Below are 25,984 nucleotides of genomic sequence, written 5' to 3' on the forward strand. Positions count from 1 at the left end.
GCAGTAGTACATGGGCTTTTATAATGTGTCAAACACTGTTTTAGGCTTTGGTAAAATTAGGGTTTGCAAATCTACCACTAGGTAAATGAGACAAGGTATGTCAACATAGGTGCAAATCTGTATATGTAGTTAGAAGATAATGGAGGAAACACAGTTTTACATAGTGTTTTTCATATTGAACAAGGCAGGTGAGGCTGAAAATGGAAATCTGATAGATGAGGAGAGATCTTGGATTAGGGTACCCAGGGAGAGTGGAACACATCTACAGAGACAGAAGCAAAGAGAAAGAATGATTTCCTGGGGCATCTCTTCCATTGTCTTTTTTATTTATTAAAAGCTGCAAGAGAGATTGTTATCCAGAAAAGTATAATGATTGGCAAAAATCAATCCAGTTTTTGAATGAAAATTGTAATTCTCAGACTTAAAGAACTAACCTGGAGCAAAGATGTCAAAAATTACACAAGTTGAAAATAAGTCAAATGTGCATAAATATAGGGCAAACTGGAGAAGAAACTCGTGTCTTGGTAGTGTATAGGCAGTCTAGGAGGAAAATAAGGGTCACCAGGAAGATTCCCATTAAAAACAAACAACAGTTTTTACCATAGATGATCATTACTGCCTAAAGTTTCCCCACTTAGGGATTCATGCCACTGTGCTCAGTGTTTGTCCCCTGTTAAAATATACATACTATATGGGAAGATGTCGTTTATTAATTCCCATGAGATACAGAGTGATGTAGAAGAAGGAATGCTGGATTTAATGTTGGGAGCTTGTAATTAAAGTCTAGCTCTACTAGCATGTATGACCATGGGCAAGGCCAGTTACTTAAATATTTTGGAGGTCTCATTCCCTCATCTATAAAAGGAAGATGAAGGTGGACCTTTTAAGGTTGTTGTGAACATTAAATAAGATCATCAGATGTATTTGCTGTCTACGTGTATGTCTATCCCAGTATAAATAGTTTATCCAGATCTTTCTGCATGTCACCTAGCAGATTGAAGATGGATTGAGTCAGATAGAGAGACACTCAGTGACTTCATGAACAGGTGACAAGATTCAAAATGGTGTGGTAGATAGAGCTGGAAACAGTGGAACAATGTAGCATCTCTGCTGTACTTGGAGCTGATCTGCAAGGGTGATGAAAGTTAAAAGTTGAATTACATACTTCGATGTTTCTGTAAAACTGTCTTTGGGACCTTCATCACCAGGAAGAGTCATTTTAAGGAGTTTCTGTTCTTCAGCAACTAACTGGCCCTTTTCATGTTGTAGAAGAGAAAGTACCACATTATACTGGAACCCTTTTAGCCAATGGCCGAAGAGAGAAGGTTTTGGTATTTAGTAAGAGAGGTTAATCAAGTATTATATGGTCTCCTTTCAGGTTTTCATTATTTTTTATTATCAGTTATGAACTTTTTCTCTAACCTCCATGCATTTACTTTAAAAATTGTCATAAGATGTTAAAATTAGACACTACTAGGTCACTTTGAGGTATCATCACTCACTAATATGTTTGCTCTGCAACCCCTGGGGTAAGCAGGCAGCGAGCCAGTGCTGTCATTCTGGAGCTGTTAATACGGAAAAATGGTTCAGGGGCAAATAACACAAGCAAAATAAAGGGGAGGAAAAGGGCCAGATTTCCAGAAGTGGGGAGAAGAGCATGTTTGAAAGAGTGTCACTAGCTAAAAAATTCTTAATCCTCTGAAAGAATCAAAACTTAACACTGGGTAAAACATGAAGGCAACAGAGCCCTTTTTCATCTAAATGACAGAAGATGGCATAGTAACTTGAGGAGTTATAGTCATTATTTGGTTATTTAAAAAATCCTTTTGTAGCAGAGGGTGAGGTGGAGTTGTTTTGTGCAAAATCATGCTGATACTTCTGAGTTGAGAATTATGCACAGCTAATTCTTAAGATGCATCTCCCCGCACACCCCCATTTTATATCAACAAATGAGAAGGAAAAGAAATAATAGCAAGCGTGATTATATCAAACAAACAATAGCTGCTTTTCATTTTCCTTTGCAGTCCACCTGCTACCCCTCACTAGCCTGCCTCTGAGAGGCATCTCACTCTGCAGGCTCAAAGACAGCACCACACCACGTGAGGGCCCTGCACCACAGTGGGCGACTGTTTAAGCAGGTGTTACTTCTCACACTTACATAAAAAATTCTGCCTATTTTTTATTCGTCTCAGGACCTCTACTTGATTTTTTTCATGAAGAACCTCTTCTGAATCTTAATAGAAAAATTTATCTTTAAAGTATTACAAAGGATAAAACATCATTTTCACATTATTTAATAGCGTTATTATTAGTATCCTCATTGTAATTCTACATTTAAAGAGTGTCATTCACGTATGAAGCCGAGTCTATGGGAATTTTCCTGCCCTCTTAAGTTAAAAAAATTATAAGCCATTTCAGGTATTTTATTATGATGGGAAATGGATTGGGAAAATGTAGCTCTATTTTTGGAGTCTCATTTTTATATTTAAAGGCATTCCCGAGCTGTGCATGTTGGCAGATAGGTTGGTCCTATTGTTTCTTAGTTTTTATACCTTTTATATTTTTAAAATGGCATTAACTTTTTTTGTAGTCACAAAACCAATGCATGGTCATTTTTAAATAATCTGGAAAACTGTAACATGTAAAATTAAAAAAACTCACTAATCTAATCTCTCAGAGCTGTCCTCTCCTCTCAGCATTTTTTTTCTGTAAAACTCTGTTGACACATATATAATTGATTTTACAAAATGGAACCACACTACATCATTTTAGTATTTTTTTTTTTTAAAACGTAAGAACTTTTTAATGTCATTAAATAGAAATATGAACATTACTATAGTAGCTGCAAAATATTCAATAAACTATTCTTGGGCATTTAGATTGCCTTTAAGTTTTAATTATAAGAAAAGAAGTGAACATCTTTGTTATATTGTTGTGAAATGATTTCTTTAGGATATGTAACGGTAGACTATTCAAAAGGTGTAAATGTATTACAAAGCTTTTGTACGTCCTAGTCAATACTGCACTGTTGTCATCAGAAATGGAATTGCCCATTGAATACCTTTCACATCATGGGGGTTGATTCAACTTTTAATTTTTATTTCTTTGACAAATGAAAAAAATTCTCACAATTGGTCATATTTGTACACTTATTTAAATTATCTTAGTTAATCTTGAAGTCAAATATGTATTTATGTATTTTTGGCCCTTTGTGTTTCTTTTAAGAATGTTTGTGATCTTTGTCCATTCTTCTGTCACACAGCCATCATTCTTTTGGTCTGCAAAAACTCTGCACATATCAATTTTCTTTTCTCTAGAGCTTTTTAAATAAAGAAAAATATTGTGTGACATGGAGAAAGATCTAAACTTTGAGTCAGAAAACCTGGTTTTATATGGGAGTTTCGCCTCTATTCAGTGTATGTCTTCGGGCAAGTCACTCTGTGGCCCTGTGTTCTCATCTGCATAACAAGAGATTGAACTTGATGCTCTAGGAGGTTCCTTTCAGCTCTGCTATCATCTAGAGTTGGCACATTCTCTCCCAAGTGGTAGCGCCTGTGGGATTTTGAACATTGAAGGCTTAATTTCAGTGTAGCTGTGAAATATTACTGCCCCCACTTTCCTTGGAATGATTTTGTAGTTTATGCTTAAAGAGATCCCTATAATGTTGGCCATTTTAATGGAAACTTAATAAAGGGCGTAAAGCTACACAGATGTTTTAACCTGTTCTAATGGGTGATTTCCAGGCATTGGCAACAGAGGAGTAGCTGTGCATACATAAAGATTGGTTTGAGATTTCAAGGGAGGGCAAGAATAGAGGGAGGCTCTACCAGGAAGAGTAGATCAGAAACAGTTTAATCTGCAACCCTGAAATTAAGTAGGAGTTTGATAGCACTCATAGCAGATATGGTGGGTCTGTTTGTTTGTTTTTCTGGTTCTTCTGTAAAATGGACTTTCCACTTTAAAAGGACTTAAAGGGAAAGTAGAAGGGTTGTGTTTTGTAGGCACCTAATTATTTACTGTGGAACAGAAGTTTAATTGTAATTACAGGATCAATTCTGATAGTTTTACTGTGTGGGGTTTGTGTAGTTAAAATTACTCAGAGCTAAAAGCCACTCTCAAACCAAAACATTCCTATGGGAGAAACTTTTCCTGCCTTGCCCAGCCTCGCTACCAAGTGGTCCCATGTTATATAACATTTATGGCATCTCTGTGAGGCACGTGATGAAAAATACTGGATTCAGCCTCTGCTTGGCTTCCAAATAGTTGACAGCACACTGTGTAAATTGCCAGGTTCTAGCTACAGGCTGTGAGGCCAATTCTGTGAGTGCTTAGAAGATGGACTTTTGAGAAGTTCAGTCATACTCAAGCAAAACCCCTTGAACATCTGTAACTTCTCTTTACAAAGAAGTGAGAATCCTTGAGAGATACTGTTATCCTATCAGTACTCACTGATTTTCTTGACAGTCTTTTGGAAAAGAATAGCTATTGTTCATTTCTCTAAATTTATATACTAAAGTTTGCCTAAGAGGAAAATATGAATGTATGTGCTAGATGCATCCATACACCAGAAAGGGAGGCATGGGATCCATTACTCTCGTTCTGTGCAGAGGACTAAAGTTCTACTTGCATACATTGAGATAGACTCCTACCAATGCATATCTTCACGGATTCTGTAATGTTTTGTCCTCAGCCCCATCCTGGCTGGAGATAAATGTTGGCCTGTCATGTAGATGTAGAGTAGAATGCACCAGGCTTCATTTATGCCATACTGCTTACATGTTGACTTGTGAGAAAGAGAGTTTCTTATTTTCTGTTGGAATAAGAACTTACCTTCCAGCAGAATGACCTATGAGCAATTTCTGTGAAACAGTATCATCTTTCTGGTTAAAATCACACTAAAAAAAGAGTAATAGAAACTTAAATTTTTTTTGTTAGTAAGACTAAGGTATTACAATTTCATAAAAAAATTCTGGTCACTTTATACTTTAAAGTGTCCAATGGAAATACATTGGAAAGTCTCTAGTTGGATCTAAACAAGGAGAGTAAGCTTCTTTTCTTAGAAAAGACTGCAGCATAATTTTGTAGTTTAATCTTTCTTTCACTGGATTAATTCAGATGACTTGATATTGGGTATTGTTTTCCTTTACTGTATTCTATTATTAAGTATATATAACATTACAGAAGAATTTGGGAAAATAGATTTTAGAAATCAACAATCTCATTAAATTTTCTAGACTCTCTAAGTTTTTGTATATCATTTACATTTCTGATATACATTTGCTATGAGTACATGAACTTTCTGAATCTTACTTTTTTAAATTGAAATACAAATTACTGACTTACTGTGTTACAGAAGAATCTAACTTATGTGAATACACCATAACTGGGATTGAAAAAAACATAAAATGAATACTCTAATATTTGTAACTCTCATTAATGCCAGTATCTGTGTACACATTATCTTTATCTTTTACATGAACTGGGAAATTGGAAATTTGGAAAATAATGTATTGATATTGAATTTGAGGGTGACATCCATAAAGTTAGAGTAAGAAAATAACTTCGTGATTTCATGACTGAGTTTTGTTTTTTGCTTTTGTTTTGCTTTGCTTTTGTATTAGAAATGATTGTTGACCATCAGATTGAGACAGGCCTGTTGAAAGCTGAACTTAAGGATAAGGTGACCTATACTTTGCTCCGGAAGCACCGGCATCAAACCAAGAAATCCAACCTTCGGTCCCTGGCTGACATTGGGAAGACAGTCTCCAGTGCAAGTAGGATGTTTACCAACCCTGATAATGGTAATGCAGAGACCAGCTGGCTGCTGCTTTCTCTTGTCTCACTCACCTTTACACCATCTCCTGTCATCTTTGTTTTAACCCTTCTCCATATTTCTTCTTTTCTTGAGTTCATATGCCATAGTCATTTCATGATGATATTTTCAATTCAGTTGGGCAGGTTTGCAGTCCTGCTGGAAAGATTTCTGCAGTTGTTGTAGGCTGCTACTGCCATGTGCCTTGCTTACTCCAGAGGTGGTTCTGTAGTAACTCTGTGATGAAACAATGGAATATTATATGAGTCAGCAAATTCTCAGATGATTGAGTACCTCTGTGAATATGTTTTCAACATGATCGTTTGCCACAGTTAGGAGAATAGTAAGATATGATAAATACCTTGAAATCTCCTATCATTGTTTGCTTAGTATGTGAAATGGTGTTCAGCTTATATAAATGATTACTTCATCAAAGTTAGACTCAATATTATTTTTTACCTCTAATAAAGCCAATCCACTTTTTTGATATGTGATAATGATAGATCCAAGAATAATTATTTGAGATGGGCTATTAACCTGATTATTTAATGATAAGGAAGACACTATATTCTATCCATAGTTTATTGATTTACCAGAGGTTCCTGTAGAATGTCTATCTTTTGTATCATTGCCTTTGTTTCAAATACATTTCGTGATTGGGAGCAATCTGAGAAGGGAGAAGTTGGTTTCTGTGAGGTATGGAAAATGAAGGTATGGTGGAAAGAATTACTAAGCATTGGGCTGATAGAGTTAGGTCTATCCTCCCATCCCACCCCATCTTTTTTAGTATTAAGAGAGACGAGGCCAGGCACAGTGGCTCATGCCTGAAAATCCCAGCAGTTTTGTAGGCTGAAGCAGGTGGAGCATGAAGTCAGGAGATTGAGACCATCCTGGCTAATGAAAATGGTGAAACCTCAGCTCTACTAAAAAAATACAAAAAATTAGCTAGATATGGTAGCACATGCCTGTAGTCCCAGCCACTTGGGAGGCTGAGGCAGGAGGGAGATGGAGGTTACAGTGAGCTGAGATTATACCACTTCATTCCAGCCTGGGTGACAGAACGAGATTCTGTCTCAGAGAGAGAGAGAGAGAGAGAGAGAGAGAGAGAGAGAGAGAGAGAGGGAGAGAGAGAGAGAGAGAGGCAGAGAGAGAGAGTCAGAGAGAGAGAGAGAGAGAGAGAGAGAGAGAGAGAGAGAGAAGGAAGATTCTAATTCATTGCCCTCAGCTGCATTTTCAGAATAACATAAAACTGGTTTTCATGGAAAAAGGTGGAGTAAGCGAATTGTATCAAGTGAACTGCAACTCAGCTATGCCATTTCTGGAAATGGGTTTTCTCTTCTTAGTATAAAGGTAACAGTTGGCTGGAAGAAAGCTACTAGCAGATTTTCTGTGCTATATTTTTTTAGGCCCAACTGGTTATAGGGAAATAATTAAAATAAAATGCTTTTTATAAAAAAATTCACAAAAGAGAATGGAATCTGCAGTATTTCTCCTACAGTTTGATGGTTCTACTGTTACTTACAATATTTCTGCAGATGGGAAATATTTTGGTTTTTGTGTCACCCCTGGCTTTTCTGTTTTGTTTTGTTTTAATTGTGGTTTGGGGGAGAGAGGTTACTTAACGGTTAGAAAGTTATAGGATGAGTAGTTTATTGTATCTGATGTCACAAATATTTTATTTCACAATTTATATTTTTGAAATTATGACAATTAAAATTGAAGTTACTCTTTTCTTTTTTAATAAGAAATAAATTTTCATTTTATTTTTTCATGTAAAATGAAATCCCAATATTTGATGATTGAATTAGTTTAGCATGGGGTTGGGGGAAGTATAAAGAAGTGAATGAGTGCATTGTTTTCAAATATGGATGTGTTTTCAAAAAGAAGAGGAATGAATATGGCATGCGGGAGTCTTTCTACCAATATGGTGAACTTCATTTCCATGAAACTGCAGGCAGAGTAGAAATTAGGAACAGATGGATCTTGGCGGCCAGAATCCTGTGCTTTAGGAGAAAGTGGATGTGGAATACAATTAAGGAGTTGATATCCCTCGCCATTCAATCTTTCATCCTATCTGTAGATCTCTGTACTTCAGAGAAAAGTTGAAATGCCTTGAAATGTTATCTATGCTGGGCAGAAAGCAGATAGGAAGGGCAGGCAGTTCTTTTCTAGCTCTTCAGCTGATCAGCTTACACTCTGAGGCGTGGAATGTGATTAGACCTTTTAAAACATGTTGTTATTGGCCTTAATGCTACCTAACTTCTTTTAAATATCCAGAGGCAAGATTTGGCTTTGAGAGATCCTTTAGCAATGAATTTTGTACGCCTTCAAGGTACATTCTTATAAATTATCAAATGGCAATCTTTGCTTGAGTCTTTGTATCTGTTATAGTTAGAGCTGGATTCCAGTATCTCCATGTAAAACCTAGATAAATTTGTATACCTTTGCCTTCTACATAGGCTACAAAATAGATTCAGCGACATTGCCAGCTTTAATTATAGCTAGCAACAATGTAATAAATAACTGAAATTTATAGATAACTTCAGAGTTGTGAATTTTTTTATTTCCCAATGGTATGCTGCAGCCAGGTCTAATCTACTCAGGAAAGCCAGTTGTTATCAGGGATTTGCAAGCTAGTTGTTAAATACAGTTATCAGGGATTTGCAAGCTGGTCGTTTAATTTTTACTATTAAAAATTAAATTATATAAACTTACAATAAATTATATTAAAGCAAAGATAATGAATACTGAAAATTTATTGCTTTCTCCCTGTTCACTGCGTTTTACTGTAGTCTGTGCTCTTAAAATTTTTACTCTTATTAATATTTTTTGAGATGGAGTCTTGCTCTGTCACCAGGCTGGAATGCAGTGGCAAGATCTTGGCTCACTACAACCTGGACTCCCTGGTTCAAACAATTCTTCTGCCTCAGCTTCCCAAGTAGTTGGGATTATAGGCACGTGCCACCACACCCAGCTAATTTTTTGTATTTTTAGTAGACAGAGGGTTTCACATGTTGGCTAGGATAGTCTAGATCTCCTGACCTAGTGATCTGCCCGCCTTGGCCTCCCAAAGTGCTAGGATTGCGGGTGTGAGCCATGGCTCCTGGCTGGTTATTTTTATCTATTGTGTCTGTACGGTGGTAGAAATGCTATAAAATAGTGTGCCATTGGGCGTCTCTTTTCAGCTCTGCATTCAGTGACTATATTGGTAGCTTGAAATGGGCTGTTATGGTAGTATTTACCCCAGAGAAACCAGCAAATGCTACAAATCAGGGCTTGAGGTTTTTTTTTTTTTTGGTCATTTGTCTCTAGGCTTAAAGAAGTGATGGGAAAAAATGCTAATAATGTAGATTAAATTTAAAAGTGCAAAGTGTCTATAGCTGCCAAAATGAATGACATAAATAAATTGAAGGACATTTTTTTCAGTAATCAAAAACTATTATCTAGGAATAGATTTAGGAAAACAGTCACCCACATCATTGACAAATGGATGAAGTCTGATATATTCCTTCATTGTTTCACTTTTGCCTTACTGGTTAACATACATAATAATATTAATCAACAAATGTCACAAGTATTTGTTGGATATCTGATGGATATTGGAAGTATACTACTTACTCATTTGCCAGTTGCAACCATGTTAGCTGCTGATGCAAGAGTTTGGCCAAAATCAACTAAAGTATTGTATGATAATCAACTATTTGCAATTTACAATAGAGTATTGTATATTTTATTATTATTTATATAATGTGTGCTACATATTGTTGTTGGACTTTTGCTTAGTTCTGCCAAAGATGAGGTCCTTGTCACACGATCATGAAAAATTCGGCTTGCAGACAATTTGAAGAGTGAGAAAAATGGAATTTATTGGGCAAAAAGGAAAAATAGGGAAACAAGAACTTTCAGGAGAGCAAGAGTCCTGGTAATGCAGGCTTCCTGCCTCATAGATTGAATGCCAGGTACCACCCAGGAAGAGGAGAGACCAGGCTTCTCCTCCCTGCAAATAGTGCAAACTTCCCAAGGCTCTACCCCAGTGTACACTCCTCCCAGTGCATAGGCCAGTCAGAGTTTCTTCAGGAAACCCTTTATACTTGGTTGTCACAATATCCTTTTTATCAGTAAAATTCACCACATACACATACACACATGTATCCATATACAAATAAGTTTTTTTCCCTGGAAACTGGTTTTCAAACATTTACTGAAACATCCATTACCAGCACACTACTGCCTTTATTAGCAGCTAAAGACTCACTCTCATCTTTTAGCATTCTGGGATGGCTTAGGGTTCAAGATGATTTTACGGTTTTAAAAAGGAACAAAAAACATTTCTTATCTGTAATAAATCAGGGAATAATGAGGTGAGCTTTCAAAATGCTAATTATTGTGAAATTCCTACTTGTCTCAGACATGTGTAAAGTCTATGGGCATATCTGCCAGATACTAAATTTCAGGCAAGTGCTATAATTTCTCAATATATTAGTTGAGCCATTTCTATAATGTTACATGAATAAATTAATGAGGTTTTAGGTTACTCTGGTGTTGGATTTTTCTTTACCTATTTTTTTATTTCTCACTATTGTTATAGGTTGAATTATATGAAATTTGCCATTTTTGTGGGTAAAATTAAGGTGTCAGCAGTTTCATATGATTCTACCTAATAATTTGGTCTGAGATACTTAGCTAACAGTTCTGTATTATTTTAGTGTATTATGAAAAAATAATGTTTAAGCCTGGAAACATTGCTTGATAGTATTTTAAAAATAAAGATGCATTTAGTTTGCTTTTTATTAGAAAGTAAAAGTAAAGTTTATTCTTAATTGGTATTCATTCAATAAATATTTAGTGAGATGTTTATGACAAGGTTAACAACTGCATTTTAAGAAGCCATAGTTTATAAGAGGATCTGATTTTTTAAAATATATCATTTAAATGGATACTTTTTGTATCTATTGTTTAATCCCAAAGCTTGCAAAACATGATTGAGACCTGACTTTAAGGACCAAAACCAATGAGGAGCCTAAATTTGAGTATTCACCTTTTCCTCCCTTTGTAGAAATTTGGATAAAGCCATCATTGACCTGTCCCTGATTTTTTCCTGACTTCTTCATTTTTTCCCCCTAGATTACCATAAAGATCAGTTCCTTGCCTTCCAAAGTCTAGGAGTATAGATGTCCTTTATTGAGAATTGGCTTTAGTAATCTAATTGCATCTAGACTATGGATTTCATTTTTTCTTAATCTAATTTTATGACCTCACTTCGTATTAGTGAAAAGTTTTTCTTTTTTCAATAAACAATTGAAAAGATAATTTAGTACTTGATTTTGATGTTTGTAAAAGAGAGATAATGAAAATTAAATAAAAAATATAAAATGTTTAGAGTGGTAACTGGCACATAGTCATCACTCCACAAATGTTAGTAAATTATATACAATATGTTTAAGCACAATTAGAGAAGAAAAAAATCTTATATTGAGTAGGAGTGGTTTCTGAAATGATGCTTGCTCTGCAGCTTACTGTTTGAAATGGAACTTGCAGATATAGTGCTGATTTATTTTCTCTGCCCTTTGGTAAGTGATACCAAGTCTTTCATTAGCAATGGGAGGTGACTAAGACTTTTCTCATCATAGCCTTCTTACAGAATGGTTTGTTCCCTTCATTGGTTTTATCTTTTGCTAAACGGGTGTCAGGGGAGCCCTAAATCACACTGGAAATCCGAGACTTGTTAACGTTGTAGTATGAGGCAGATCAGGAGTTGGAGACAGTGGCAGCTCCAAGAAGAATGCTGGCTCCTATGCATCTTGCTGCTTCCCCTATACCTTCCCCTATGCCTGTGGCCTCCTGCATATTTGTAGGCACCCTGTAGCTGCTCCTGATGGAACCTTTGGGTCTTATCTTCAGTTTACCACCATTTTCTTCAAATATGAGAAATGCAATCCACTTGCTCCCATTATGGGTTGCCACTACATTCCTGAACCTGGACTCCTCTGTTTAATGTCATCTACCAGGTGGGATGCCACTCCCTAGCTGTCTCCCACATTGCTGGTTTGATATAAGCATACACACCTTTAGGTATTTTTAAAAGTATAGTCTATTGCTGTTACCTACAGTGGTTTACAGTGCAGAACAAACAATAGAAAGAAATCAATTTTTATGTTATTAGTAATTTTAGGCTCCAGTGAAATGAAAGTGATATTAGTTGGGCTCTTGTTGCATTGGATCTGATTTGAGATTAGGCCCATTCAAACTATTTCATTTGATATTAGATTCAGCTGCCTTGACACTGGCATGTATTTGATCTGGCTGGGACTACCACCAGATATGGGAGCTTTCTCATTCCCTTTAGAAATTCTTCGCTTTTTGCCTGCACTTGGGATTCCAGCTTGCCCATTTGTCTCAGGCTGGGTTGTTCTTCTTTCCAGGCCATCTCCTGCAACTGCCCCAAACCCTTGAATTCAGACATGGTCCCTGAATCAATATGTAAGGCTGATATTTTCCTAACCTGTATCTGAAGCTGGCCATCATGCTTCTCTAGTTCTCAGATAGGTCAGTTGACATCTTGCAATTCTCAGGCCCACATCTCCTTAAGATTAGAATCCTCTTCCAATGCACCTTTCTGCATACAATTAACCTTTTCCCAAAAGCAGCAGCATACATTCACCTGTTTTGTTCAGGACTCTCATTTTGCATTCATTTTCATAGCACAGATGAATATTCTGACCAGTACCCAAACAACTGTGGAGCTCTTTCCCACCTGAGGATAAATGAACCAGTCTATGGAAAGTTGCTATCAAAGTGCCTCAGTGAAGTCCCATTCCTTAATAACAGTAGCTATTATGGCTATTGTTATTATTGCATTTCTAATTGATCCATCAGGCACCATTCTTATTTTCTTATTTTTCTTTTCTTTCTCTAGGCAGACAACTGATTTTCCAAATGTATAATGTTCAGATCTTTAAAAACCACATTTTTCTCCAAGGGTCATTCCCTTTCAGTATTTGCTAACCTATTCCACTCTTTATAGCAATGAGGATTCGGGCTTAAGAGATGTAACACAAGTAGATATTTAGTTGTTTGACATTAAAGGCCAACTTTATAATCTTCTTGAAGACATGCACTGTCATTTCCAGAGGTTTCATTCAATTCTTGGGCTAAGGTTTAGTAGCAGTGTGATAATGAGCAATTTACATAATCTCCTTGAGCCTCAGTTTTTGTATCTGTAAAATAAGGGTAGTCATGTCTTATTCTGTGCATATAAGCAAGAATAAGTGAGACATTTCTGTGAAAATTATTAAATAAGCAAAATGTGAGATACCGTTGTGCCTTAGTGCATTCATACTGCTTTAACAAAATACTTAAATTGGGTAATTTATAAACAGTAAAAATTTACTGCTCACATTTCTGGAGGCTGGCAAGTCCAAGATCAAGGTGCCAGCAGATTTGGTGCCTGGTGAGGGCCCTTTCCTCATAGATGGTACCTTCTATGTGTCCTTACAACGTGGAAGGGCAAACAGATTCCTTCAAGCCTTTCATGAGAGCATGAATCCCATTCCTGAGGGTGGAAGTCTCCTACCTAATCAGTTTACAAAGCCTTCACCTTTTAATGCTATTGCACTGGAGGTTAGCTTCAACCTAAGAATTTTGGGGAGACAAAAACATTCAGATCATAGCACACCATAAGAAACAGCTATTATTCAGAAATATTTTAAGGGGAAAATTTAATGACTTTCAGCTTTAAAACTGAGGACAGAACTTCAATTCATTACCATTATTTTGCACTTTATTTAATTTTCTATGTCTCTCCATTTTTTTGCCTACGACTTCATTTATATGAAAATATTCTTGGAGTTTTATTTTTAAAATAGTGCTACTTTCATTATCAACTTTGCAGATGCCAAATAATACATAATGAGTTGTCACTCATGGGCTTTCTAGTATTTTTAAATTTAGAGTATAAAGATTGATCATTATGTCTAAGTAATGACAGTTTTAGCTATCAAGAAATAATACGTGTACAGCAAGATGTTACCATGTAATAAACATATTTTTAAATTTTACTAGTTGTCAGTCTGTTTTATACAGCTAGGGTCTGTGAGAGAGTAAAGGAACTGAAATGATTCTCTTTGCCTTTATCCTACCACATGTGAGTACTCTCTTCTTCATTTTCCTTTCCTGGAGAAGTCATGTATTTCAAGGACACTGAACTGATTTGCTGCTGTCAACCCTGAGTAAATCTCCTTCCAAGGCTTGGTTTCTTTAGCAGGGCCACCCTTGCAAAGCTTTTGTATTCCCAAGTTCCATGTTGCTCTGGGAGCAATAGAAGTGTAGATGCGGATCTGGGACCACATCCTGCTCCCTGTGAAAGAGAAATAGGAGAGAGAAAAACAGGGAAAAGCAAAGGAGAGAAGGGTAAGGAAGACAGAGGCATAAAATGCGAGAACTGTGGACTCATTTAAGGAGGGGGATAAATTAAAGTCTTCCAAGATTGACTAAGCCTCATTCTACTCAACTCCTGTATCGATAGAAATACAGAGGACAAATCTTTCTAGGTTTGTGAACCTAATTTCTTAAAAATCACACTTTGAAATTAAAGTAGGCCAGTATTTGTGTCTTTAATGTTTTCCAACACTCTTCAAGATGTTGAACAAAGGAAAGGTCATTCCATTAATGATATGAGTAGTAGCCTCACATTATTTCAGCACTTGTTATGCATCAGGCATTATTCTTTATGGTGGCTCCAGTGTATATATCATTTCAGATGAAAAACCTGAAAGTCAGAAATATAAATAACTTGTCTAAGCATAGCAAATGAAGGAACCCATTGTGCTTAATAACCGTATGCTGATTCAACTACAAGAGGATGAGCTTCTCAGGCATAATTTCTTTCCCACGCATCACTCAGTCCAGGTCTCATATGTAATAATGTGGTGGTGAAGGGCTCTAGAGGCCATTCTTCATCTTTGCAGGAAAACACACCAAACATGGCGGACAGTTGAATGTCTTTATTGGCTTTTCAAATGGAGATTCCTGGGCAACATGTTTCATGCGTTTAAGTGAAATGCTGATATACTCTTGGGTTAAATTTTTTGACTAAATAGCAGTGCAGAATGCATAGGAAGTGTTCAATGACTATTTGAACATATTTCATTGCAATCCCAAAAGAGTCTTACAACTTTACCAGGAATAAAATTTATTTTCTTCTTAATAGGATTGTTCAAAAAAAGCATTTTTCTGGAGACGTTTTTTCCTTTTCCTTTTTTTTTTTTTTTTGGTGGGAGGGTATCTATTTGCTTGATTCAAGTAGAGACACCCTCCTCACCTGAACAGATTTAGGATTGATGGTTTTGGACAGGTTGATTCTAAAGGCGAACATACATCATGTAAAAAAAATATTCCAACATCTTTTTCTGTAGTCTAGATATTGGATACCATCACTCAAAAGCCTTTGGAGCTATATCTTTCCTTATCAAGTTGTGGTAATATAATCAATTTCTGCATTGTTTATACCTGAAGTCAGGCACAAGTGATTTAAAAAAGAATATATAAGATAATAGCAAGTCTAAGCTGTTTATTTTGTAGCTCAAGTGTAAAAGAGGTACAATGAAAGCATTATGTAGACAAGGCATACATAATAAATCATTACCATGGTATAATTACAAAAGTTCTGTTCTAGCTTTGGGAACGACTTCTCAAAATTTGATATTTGGAGTTAATTTGTGAAGATAAAAAAAGCAACATGAAAGGGTTACAGAGTTTATATCCCTCCTGCACTGAAGTACACAGAGGGTCCAACAATTCAAAATGTAGACATTTGCCAATATAAGGTAATGAATGCTGTGCCAGTCCCAGCTTTCATGAGGGTAAGCTGCCAGATGGCTCCAGTCAGGCTTTGCTAAAACACAGGTGCCGAGTCTCTCTGGGCAGTTCCATTTTCATGCCTGTCTTTGGAGCCAGGTTCTTTGCTGGCAAGTGCCAGGCTCTATTCCTCTGTCCCCTTGATGGTGAGGCTCAGCCTCAATGGAGGCTGTATATGCAAAAAGAAATTCCCAGCTTTAGTTCCCAACAGGACACTGACAGAAGTAGAGGAGAGAAGCTGCTGGGGAACATTAGTTATCAGCATTGGAGTTTAGAAGAAGCTGCTGACTTTCTGTACTCATGTTAGAAGCAAGCCATGGTATCAGTGATAAAATTTGGGTACCTACATACTGATGAGAAGCCAAAGGAATGTGAATTCCCATTCTAAAAAATTAGAAGCTAAAGAGCATGTCTTCTTTTGCAGAAGTTTCCTTTGCATTATCAGCCTCTGTCAGTTTTCACTGATCTGGCATTACAATGGGTCCTTGCTTGAGCCTGTATAAATGTTTGCCAGTTGTTTAGTCTAATTCATTTCATTTAGCTATTGCAGGAATATTGGGTCTTTAAGCAGATCACTTAGTTGTCAAAGGAAATAGGAGGTGAAACTTGGTCAGTATGATAATATACATTTCTAAATGTCTCCCTCTTAACAAAAGCAATTTTGGAATAATCTCAACCCGTTCATTTCCCTTTTTCTTTTTTCTTAGTGCAATAAAAACTTGCAAAGAACTTCAATTATGGGAAACAATTAAAAATTCAGATTGCAAAGAGAAGACATCAGATTTGCCTCAAACAGGTGCTGGCACAGATGGCCCACTCACAAGTCCTGGCTTTATTTACAGCTTTTAAACACAGACAGATAAATTGACAAAAATGTTTCTGGATTTTATAATGTGCTGAATCCCCAAATTTGGCTATAAACTTATATTAATTTGTAAATGGTTCACTTTAAACCTTGACCTCCCAAGGCATCAGTAGCCTTGAAAAGACCATTTGTCTCCCCTATTGTTTGCATACTTATGTGAATAGATTATCTAATATTTGCTGTTGGTTGGATATGCTTTGTTTACTGCCTTGATCATTTAATGATTTTTAAGGGAAAAAAGCATTATTAAGTCAAATTGCATGTAGTCTACTGGCTAGGTATTTCCAACCTCATTGTGGTTCCTTGAAGGATGATTATGCTGTCTATACCTTACTAGTCTTGGAGCATGGCATTTAATAGGAATAGTAAAATAAATGACATGGAGCCCCATTGAAACTGCCTTCAGGAGGAAGTTGATGGTGTTGTTTCATCCAGGTGATGAAATGTATCTGGAGGAACCATACTGTATGTATAGCCTGCAACATTATTTAATCTTTGCTGTGGTCTAAGATTTGGCATAGGTGCACCAAAGGTTAAAATGTTAAAATTAAAGTATTAAAGGGCACCAGAAAATGAAGGACTAACATGCATTCTTAAATTGGCTTATATTAAGGTATTAATTTATCCGTACCCCAGTCTCATGTTTCTGAAGGGCTGAAAAACAGAGGAAATTGAGATCCAACTCTGTATTCATCAAGAAAAACATTTCAGAAGTGAAAGTATGAAATGTTGCTTTCTGCATTTGTGTGCAAGATCCACAGACGGGTCTGTTGAGTAGATAATAAGAAAGCTGCTTACTAATAGGACACCCTGCCTCCTGTGCTTTAGAAAGCTGTGTGCAACTTCCCTCTGTGTGTGCTTATGTGGTGCAGAATTATTAACAATCTTGATCTTATATTTTGAGATTAGTGTTTATTATGTAACTCTTTCTTCTTCTTAATATGATTTACGTTTTGTGTATTAGAACTGCAGGGTAGATCATCGTTGGTATTTGGGGAACTACAATGATTGAATGTAACTTTTTAGACTTTTTCATTCTTTGTTGGGATTTGTTTCATCTAAGGGTGCAGGGTCATGGGAGGGGGTGTGTGTCATTGTAATATGTCATTGTTCTCCTTTAACCCGCTTGTGTGATTTGCTTTAGTATTTTTTCTTCTTAATTAATGCTTCTATCCTCATCCTTGCTGTGGCTGCTCATGTGTCCTCCTCCTCCTCCTCCTGTCTTCTGCTTCTGACTCTAAAGCCCGCAGCCCGCTTGAGAACTCAGTGCCCTGCCTAGCAACCCGCACCTTGGATGATGACCCCCGAGTGCGGCGCACTCCCAGCGTGGGATGGCTAAGTAAGTCAATGGCTGGGGAGAGGGCAAGGAAGGTGGCGGTGGTGGGGTGAGGGAGGACAGGAAGATTGGGCTCATGGTTACTGAGTGGAGGGCAACCTCAAGAATGCTGGAAGTGTAAGATGTAAAGATTCCTAAAGTCATAATTGATGGTTTATTTCTTCTACTATCAAGGAGGGCAGTCATAAAGAACTTCCTAGGTAATCTGCTGTCCTGAATCCAACTTGAGGACCTTGTAAGGCAGTGGGAAGATTGTGAGACTAAAGGGTGAGGCTGGCACTGGCAGCCCTCCCTCCGTGGGACACTTCTCTGAACCTCAGTTTCCTCGTGGTGATGTGATGCTCAACCTTCTTACTTCAGAGGACTGGGAGGAAGGTCACTGGAGATGAGGCCTCTGAAGGTGGTTAGAAAGCATTCAAGTGCTAAGTAAGAGGAAGAGCTTACTAAGTTAACGATTTTAAATACCTCAAATACCTGTTACATGCCAGAAAGACAGAATGTGCTATGGACAACAAGAAAGGAAGGTAAGATAGAATCTTTACTTTTTAAAAAGTTAGAGCTTGGTAAAGAGACGAGGTTTATGTACCTAAAACCAAAAGAGAACATGCACATGAAGCTACATGCACTTTCCCAAGGATTTCTAAATTGATAATATGTGATACAGTTTTTAAATGTAGAGTATTAAGAGATGAATAAGGTGAGTCTCTACCCTCAGGGGGTTTTCTTTTTAATGAAGGAGACAGGACATAAATAGATAACAATTTTATAAAATGATAAGTGAAATGAATGAAAATACACACACACACAGACACACAAACACACACACACGCACACAATTTGTGGGAACATACACTTGGCCTGGGAGTGGCAATAATGGCTTTTAGAGAAGGTGTTTTTTGGGGCTAAATCTTAAAGGAAAAGTATGAGCTTGATACATCCATAAAGTAGAAACGTAATCATTTTCCTTGAACAATAAAAGTTGCAAATGTTAATTTACTACTTTTCAGGTATAATCACTGAGCTAAATACTTCATGTGATGCTATCTAATTTTCTGAAGAATCTTGTGAAGTGGCTATTGTTATTACCCACATTGGGCAGATGAAGAAATTGGACTTAGAAAGGTTAAGTAACTTCCCCAAATCACACAGGTCATAAGTGTGTAGGGCAGGACTTGAGCTTCGTATGGTAGTTTCAGCAATAATATTAGGGGTGATGCCTTATTGAAGTTACAGTGCAGAAAATTTACATGGTCAGATTGCCCAACAGCTCTGCTGATCCCACAGTGACGCTCTAACACTCACATGATTTTCTCAGCAAAAATAAAGCATTTCTACTAATAAATTCTTTTATTACTTAATGATGCCCCTTGGGGGGAAAAAAAAATTCAGTTAAGAAGTTTGGGCCTTTGAGTATGAAGTCAGGCAGGAATGAGTCTGAATCCTGGATTTGCCACTCCTGGCTTCCTGACTTTGGGCAAATCACTCTTTTACTGTAAACCTGGATGTTTCAACTGTAATACGGAATTAATCTTACCAACATAGGATTGTTGTGAGAATTAGATTAGAAATATGTAAAGTATCTGGCATAGTGCTCAACACTTAGTTAATCCAGTATTACTGCTGTTAGCAAAGTGCTTATTTATAGGAATTGCTCAAGAAATTGTAGCTGTTTTTATTTTTTTTAAGTTTTATTTATTCCTTGTCAGACATCCAGACATTGAAGTATTTTTGTAGATTGAGTACCAAGGAAATTGACCAAAGTGGTTCAGTTTGCAGATGTTGCAGGAAATATCACAAGTATTTGGAAATCAACCTGAGACCACATCCTGGACCAATCCTTCTAGGAAACGCATTTTAGTAATGAGAGAGGATTCTTCTCATTGTCTCTTATGTGATATATTCTTTCCCTAAATGATCAGGTTTGGTATATAATCACCTTCCCCAGGGTTTATATGACTTACTGTATCCATTCAGTAAATAAAATAGACACCTATTGAATAATTAAGGTGTGCAAGGTAGTGTTAAATACTGCTGGTTCTAACTACCTATTCAACCTCATTTTTGTCTCTTCTTAATATAAACTCTGATCGGCTTATCTCTTTTCTTTTGTCCTATATTGTGGAAAATCCTTCCTCCTGTCCTTTCAGGAATTTTCTCTGTCTCTCTCTCTCTCTCTCTCTCTTTCTCTGACAGAGTCTTGCTCTGTCGCCCAGGCTGGAGTGCAATGGTGCGATCTCTGCTAACTACAACCTCCGCCTCCCAGGTTCAAACACTTGTCCTGCCTCAGCCTTCTGAGTAGCTGGGATTACAGGCACCCACCACCATGCCCAGCTAATTTTCATATTTTTAGAAGAGACAGGGTTTTGCCATGTTGGCCAGGCTGGCTTCAAACTCCTGACCTCAGGTGATCCACCCACCTTGGCTTCCCAAAATGCTGGCATTACAGGCATGAGCCATCACAACTGGTCCAGGAATGCATTTTCAAGTATGCCTATCCAAAACTATTCAGTAGGAACTCAATGAAGTTCCATCTCCTTTGTAAAATAGTTCTTTAAACACAGATCTTTTCAAGTTTTAAAAATTCCATAACTCCCCTTTTCTGTGCCTCACAATGGAAGAAGATTTGCCACCTGTTGTTTTATGTTGTGATCTGATGTTTCATTGTCTTTATTTTTTCATTTCAACTATCTACATTAAAAAAAGCCTTCTTTAAGGGCTGTATCTCATGCTTTCGTGTCTCCTCTAATGCAGGTACTTGAAGCAAGGGTGTTGTACAATGTATGTTTGTTGACCCTTGATACTCTTTCATTTCATTAAAAGCAACCAACAGTTGTTGGGTAGAGAGGTCTAGTTCTGCATACGTGTTAGACCTAGTTAGTTTATAAACTCTTAAGTCCTCTATTTCTTTCTCGATCATTTGTCTAGATGTTCAGTCCATTATTGAAGTGGAGTGTTGAAGTCTTCAAAACCCTATTGGAAGAAAAAGAGGAATTACAAACCAAAAATACAATAATATTAGCTTTATTTATCTATGTATTTATCTTTATCAGATCTTTATTTCTTTTTTTTTTTTTGAGCTTTTCTAGAACTTTATCCTGCATCCAAGGCACATCGGCCTTTAAGTTTAAAAGTAGCAAATACTGATAGTCGTTAAAATCTAGCATAGCTATGAATATTCCTTTTTCTATCATTAAATCAGTGCCTTGAATAAAATTGTTTTCTGGTGTGTTAGCAGCATCTGATGAGGCCTCTGCTGCTCATGCATGCATATTTAATGTAGGCCAAGGTCAAGCTGCAGCAGCCTGCATGAGACCACCTGCACATGCCAGTGCCTTTGTTGATGCCAGCACCACTAGAGGAGCCTGTTAAGCCTCACCGTGGGCTGGCATCTGGTGAGGACATTCACGAGGCCAGTGTTTGAGTGAGCCCCACTTCCACATTCTGTCTTTGCTGAAGCCAGTGTGTCTCCATTCCCCTGACTCAAATTCTGCTTCATTGAGGCCTGCACAGATGTGCTTAAAGCCTTGTATTACACTGTCTCTATAGAAATTACCAATTTCTCTGGACAAAGATACCCTAAACTTGTAGGTCAAAATCCCATGTGCCTTAAGTCTTTTTTTTTTTTTTTTTTTTTTTTTTTGAAAGAAAGAGAGAACGAGAAAGAGGGAGAGAGAACTGGAGTCTTGCTCTATTGCCCAGGCTGGAATGAAATCTAAAAATAGGTATTAAAAACTTCTTTTATGCCAATAATTGTGCTTAACAGTGGAAATGGGAAGGAATAAGGGAAGAAAATAGTAAAGAAACAGCCAACCAATATTTCATTTAAGTCTGTGAAATGCTATGCAAATGCTGAAGAGTGATTTACTTCCAATTATGTGGTCACTTTCAAAATAGTTGTAATATGATACTGAGAAAAATGTATGTTCTGTGGACCCGGGGTGAATTCTATAAATATTCACTGAGTTTACTTGTTCCAGGTCTGAGTTCAAATCATAGATATCCCTGTTAATTTTCTATCTTGTTGATCCGTCGAATATTAACGATGTGGTGTCAAAGTCTCCTGCTATTATTGTGCGGGATTCCAGGTCTCTTTATAAGTCATTAAGAACTTGTCTTAGGTATCTGAGCATTCCTATATTGGGTGCATATATATTTATGATCATTGACTCCTGTTGTTGCATTGATCCTTTTACCATTATGTAATGTCCTTCTTTGTTTCTTTTAGTCTTTGTTACTTTTAAAGTCTATTTTGTCAGAGACAAAAGTTACAACTCCTGTTTTCTTTTTTTTTGCTCTCCATTTGTTTGGTAAGTCTTCCACCAACCCTTTGTTCTGAGTCTTTGTGTGTCCTTGTTTATGAGATGGATCTGGATACAGCGAACCGATGGGTTTTGACTTTTTATTCAATTTGCCTGTCTGTGTCTTTGATTGGGGGCATTTCATCCATTTAAATTTAGGATTAATATTGATATTTGTGGGTTTAATATTGTCATTTAATGCTAGCTGGCTATTTTACCCATTAGTTGATATAGATGCTTCATTATGGAGATACTCTTTACCTTTTGGTAAGTTTTTGGGATGACTGATACTGGTTGTTCCTCTCTGTGTATAGTGCTTCTTTCAGAGGCTCTTATAAAGCAGGCCTGGTGGTAATGAAATCTCTGAGTGCTTGCTTGTTCATGAAAAAATTTATTTTTCCTTCATTTATGAAGCTTAATTTGGCTGGATATGAGATTCTGGGTTGAAAGTTCTTTTCTTTGAGGATATTGAATATTGACCACCACTCTCTTCTAGTTTGTAGGGTTTCAGCTGAGAGATCTGCTGTGAGTCTGATAGGCTTCCCTTTATGGGTAACCTGACCTTTCTCTCTAGCTGCCCTTAGAATTTTCTCCTTTATTTCAACCCTGGTGAATCTAACGATTATGTGTCTTGGGGTTGCACTACTTGAGGAATATCTTTGTGGTGTTCTCTGTATTACCTGAAGTTGAGTATTTTCCTGCCTTACTAGGTTAGGAAAGTTTTCCTGAAGAATATTTTCCAGCTTGGATTCATTCTCTTCATGACATTCAGGTACGCCCATCAAACGTAAATTAGGTCTTTTCACATAGTCCCATATTTCTTGGAGACTTTGCTCGTTCCTTTTTACTCTTTCTTCTCTAATCTTGTCTTCTCGTTTCATTTCATTAAGTTGGTCTTTGACCTCTGATATCCTTTCTTCTGCTTGATCAATTTGACTGTTAAAACCTGTGCATACTTTGGGGCATTCTCGTATTATATTCTTCAATTCCATTAATTCACTTACATTCCTCTCTAGATTGTCTGTTCTCGTTAGGATTTCATCAAACCTTTTTTCAAAATTCTTAGTTTCTTTACATTGGGCTAGAACATGTTCTTTTAACTCACAGAAGTTTATTATTCACCTTCTGAAGTGTAAATCTGTTAATGGAATGCACTCGTTCTCCATCAGGCCTTGTTCCTTGTTGATGAGGAACTCTGATCCCCTGTAGAGGGAGAGGCATTCTGATTTTGGGTATTCTCAGCTTTTTTATGCTGGTTTCTTCCCATCTTGTAATTTATCCTCCTGTCATCTTTGTAATTACCAACTTTCAAATTAGGTCTCTGACGTCCAAATTAGGACGTCCAACTTGTTGATTCCCAGTGCCCGAATCTGAGCAACCCACTGCACCTGCCAAAACAGCCACGTTAAGATACGTGGTGCTTTTCTGCCCGGGAATCTCTGGTCTGGCTTCCTTCTTGAGTCCCTTTTTCAATCAGCTGAATAGGCGAATCTGCCTTCCTGGAGCTCCAAACGTCAACCAAAAAGGGACCCAGTCCCGTTTACTCTGCACCAAGAACCACCGTGCTGGGGTGCTGGCAAAACTGCCCCACCGGCCACAAGAGTCATGCTGGCGACCCGTGGGGCTCCTCCACTGGGAATCTCCTGGTCCGTGAGCAACAAAAATTCCTCTGAAAGTGTGGCATTTTCTTGTTCTCTGTGCTTTCACTGGGAGCTACAATCCTGAGCCGCTAGTAATCAGCCATCTTGGATCTCTCCAGATCTTTATTTCTTTATGACATGAGTTACTCTAGTGACCTTTCATTTCAACCTGTGAGACTACTTCTAGCTTTTGTTACAGAGCAGGCCTACTAGCCATAAACAACTTTAGTTTTGTTTACCTGTCTTAGTTTCTCCTTTTTAAAAAATTTCTAAAATTGACAAGAATTACATATATTTTTATATAATTTTATTTACATGATGTTTCAAAAAGTGTATACCTATGTAATACCTAAATAAAACTAATTAATATATGCAAAAACATAAAAAAAATTAAAAGCAACCAACAGCTCAGTTTTCATTAGGGCCCATCTTGGTCACCAGCAACTGTTAACCAGAAGTGAATACTGTTTACTTGTAAAACTGTTTTCTCATATTTCTGCATGTCCTGGTCTGATAAATTTTATTATTATTTTTTCCTAAGTTAATATGGACTTTAAAAACTGCCAGACTATGAGCTAAAAACAAATTCATAACAAGGTTTTTAAATGTTTATCTTTAAATATTTTAACAAGATATTTTCAGGCCTAATGTAACTAGAAGTAACTACCTTTAAAAAAATTCCTTTAAAGTTGCTTTTAGGGAGTAAGCTCTCATCGTTTTTACATTGTGTGCTTCTTATCTTCCTTGTCACCTGAGGCAGATGTGAGCTTAGAGCTCTTATCCATTTCAAATGCTGCCAAGGTATTGAATTGGAATTTGGAACAAAACCAAAAATGATTTCCTCTTACAGATCTCACCAGCAGGTCTGAAACCAGCCTGGGCCAGGGAAATCAAAAGAGAAGATACTTTTCAGGACAAGTTAATACCTAGCTAAATGCTTTGCCATTATTAGAGCATAAGAACATACCCTATCTTGTTAGATCCAGAATGGATTTTCACTCCGAGTGCTTATCTGTGAATTCAGTTTGACATCTAGCAGCCAGCATCATCTGAGCCCTTAGAAAACACCTGTGTCTCTTTGCATTTACTGGGAGTCTAAATCAGCTGCTTCAGACTGTCAGATCTGAACTTCAAAGAAGAAAAGGAGGTTCAGAGTTTTTTAGATAATCTTATGCACATTCCTGGCATCTGCCTTCACCTTGCTTTGTGTTGTATCTGTCTAGTTGGTCAGTCTGCTGCGCAAGGACCTGGTCCAGTTCAATGTTTTGCTTTGCAGATACTTACCCAGTGTTTAATGTTGTTATTATCACAAGTATTGTTAGTAGTAATAGTAGTAATATTGTTTGCTATTTTTTATTATTTAATGAAACCACAGTGTTATAGCTATTGATTTTTGTTTCATTCTACCATCAGGCGACACAGTTAACATTAGAATTTAAAGAACTGAATTGTAATTGGAACTTTTTTTGCTTTTAGAAAAAAACTTTAAAAATTTTGCTTTGAGCATTTCTGGAATTAAGCAGTTCAAAATCAAGGCAACTATGTTGTTGAGAATGGATAAATAAGAGTTTGTATGAGGCAGAGTGTGTTGATACATTAAATTAGCAGGGAGGTCATGAGAACAAGATGTGTGGAGCTAGGGTGGCAAAATAATTGGGCCATTTTGTGGAAGGTCCATGAAAGTTTTTAGCATGGCAATAGCATGGTTAGAACCTTATATTAGGGAAATTAACCTGCCAATCATTCTTTTAATGGGAGACAGGACATGATTTTAGTAGACCAAAGACAGTGCTGGAAAAAGGATTTAAGGTAGGATTGTGACTGTGGAAGTGGAAAGTTTCCTCCTGAAACTTTCTGTTAAAATTTTGACCATCCTTCCAGGCCCACATTCTCCTTGAAGTCTCTTCTTAACTTGAGGTACTTTCTACTGACCTTGAACTCTGAACCTCTTCTGAGACTCCTCACATGACATTTATCTCATTCTACTTTGCACTATAATGTGAGTACATGTCTCATTGCCTTTACTAGCTATCAATTTCTTAAGGGTAGGAACATGTCTGATTCACTTAGGTATCCTCTGTTGCAGGGATGGACAGACTGTGGGCTGTGTACAAAATCCAGCTTGCCACCTTGTTTTGTAAATAAAGTTTTGTTGGAATAAAGCCATGCTCATTAGTT

The 25,984-nt window shown here is 37.1% G+C and overlaps 1 protein-coding gene across 7 annotated transcripts in view; it reads left to right on the forward strand.

Moving 5' to 3' along the window:
* Positions 1-25,984, forward strand: part of SLC4A4 (solute carrier family 4 member 4) — a 500,506-nt gene that overhangs the window by 263,432 nt on the left and 211,090 nt on the right. For all 7 annotated transcript variants that reach the window (XM_074396248.1, XM_074396247.1, XM_039468271.2 and 4 more), the window contains one exon: positions 5,622-5,801. In XM_074396248.1, coding sequence (XP_074252349.1) covers positions 5,622-5,801 — 180 coding nt within the window. The remainder of the gene's footprint in view (positions 1-5,621; positions 5,802-25,984) is intronic.

Source organism: Saimiri boliviensis, chromosome 3 (assembly GCF_048565385.1).
Source record: "Saimiri boliviensis isolate mSaiBol1 chromosome 3, mSaiBol1.pri, whole genome shotgun sequence".
Classification (NCBI taxonomy): Eukaryota; Metazoa; Chordata; class Mammalia; order Primates; family Cebidae; genus Saimiri; species Saimiri boliviensis.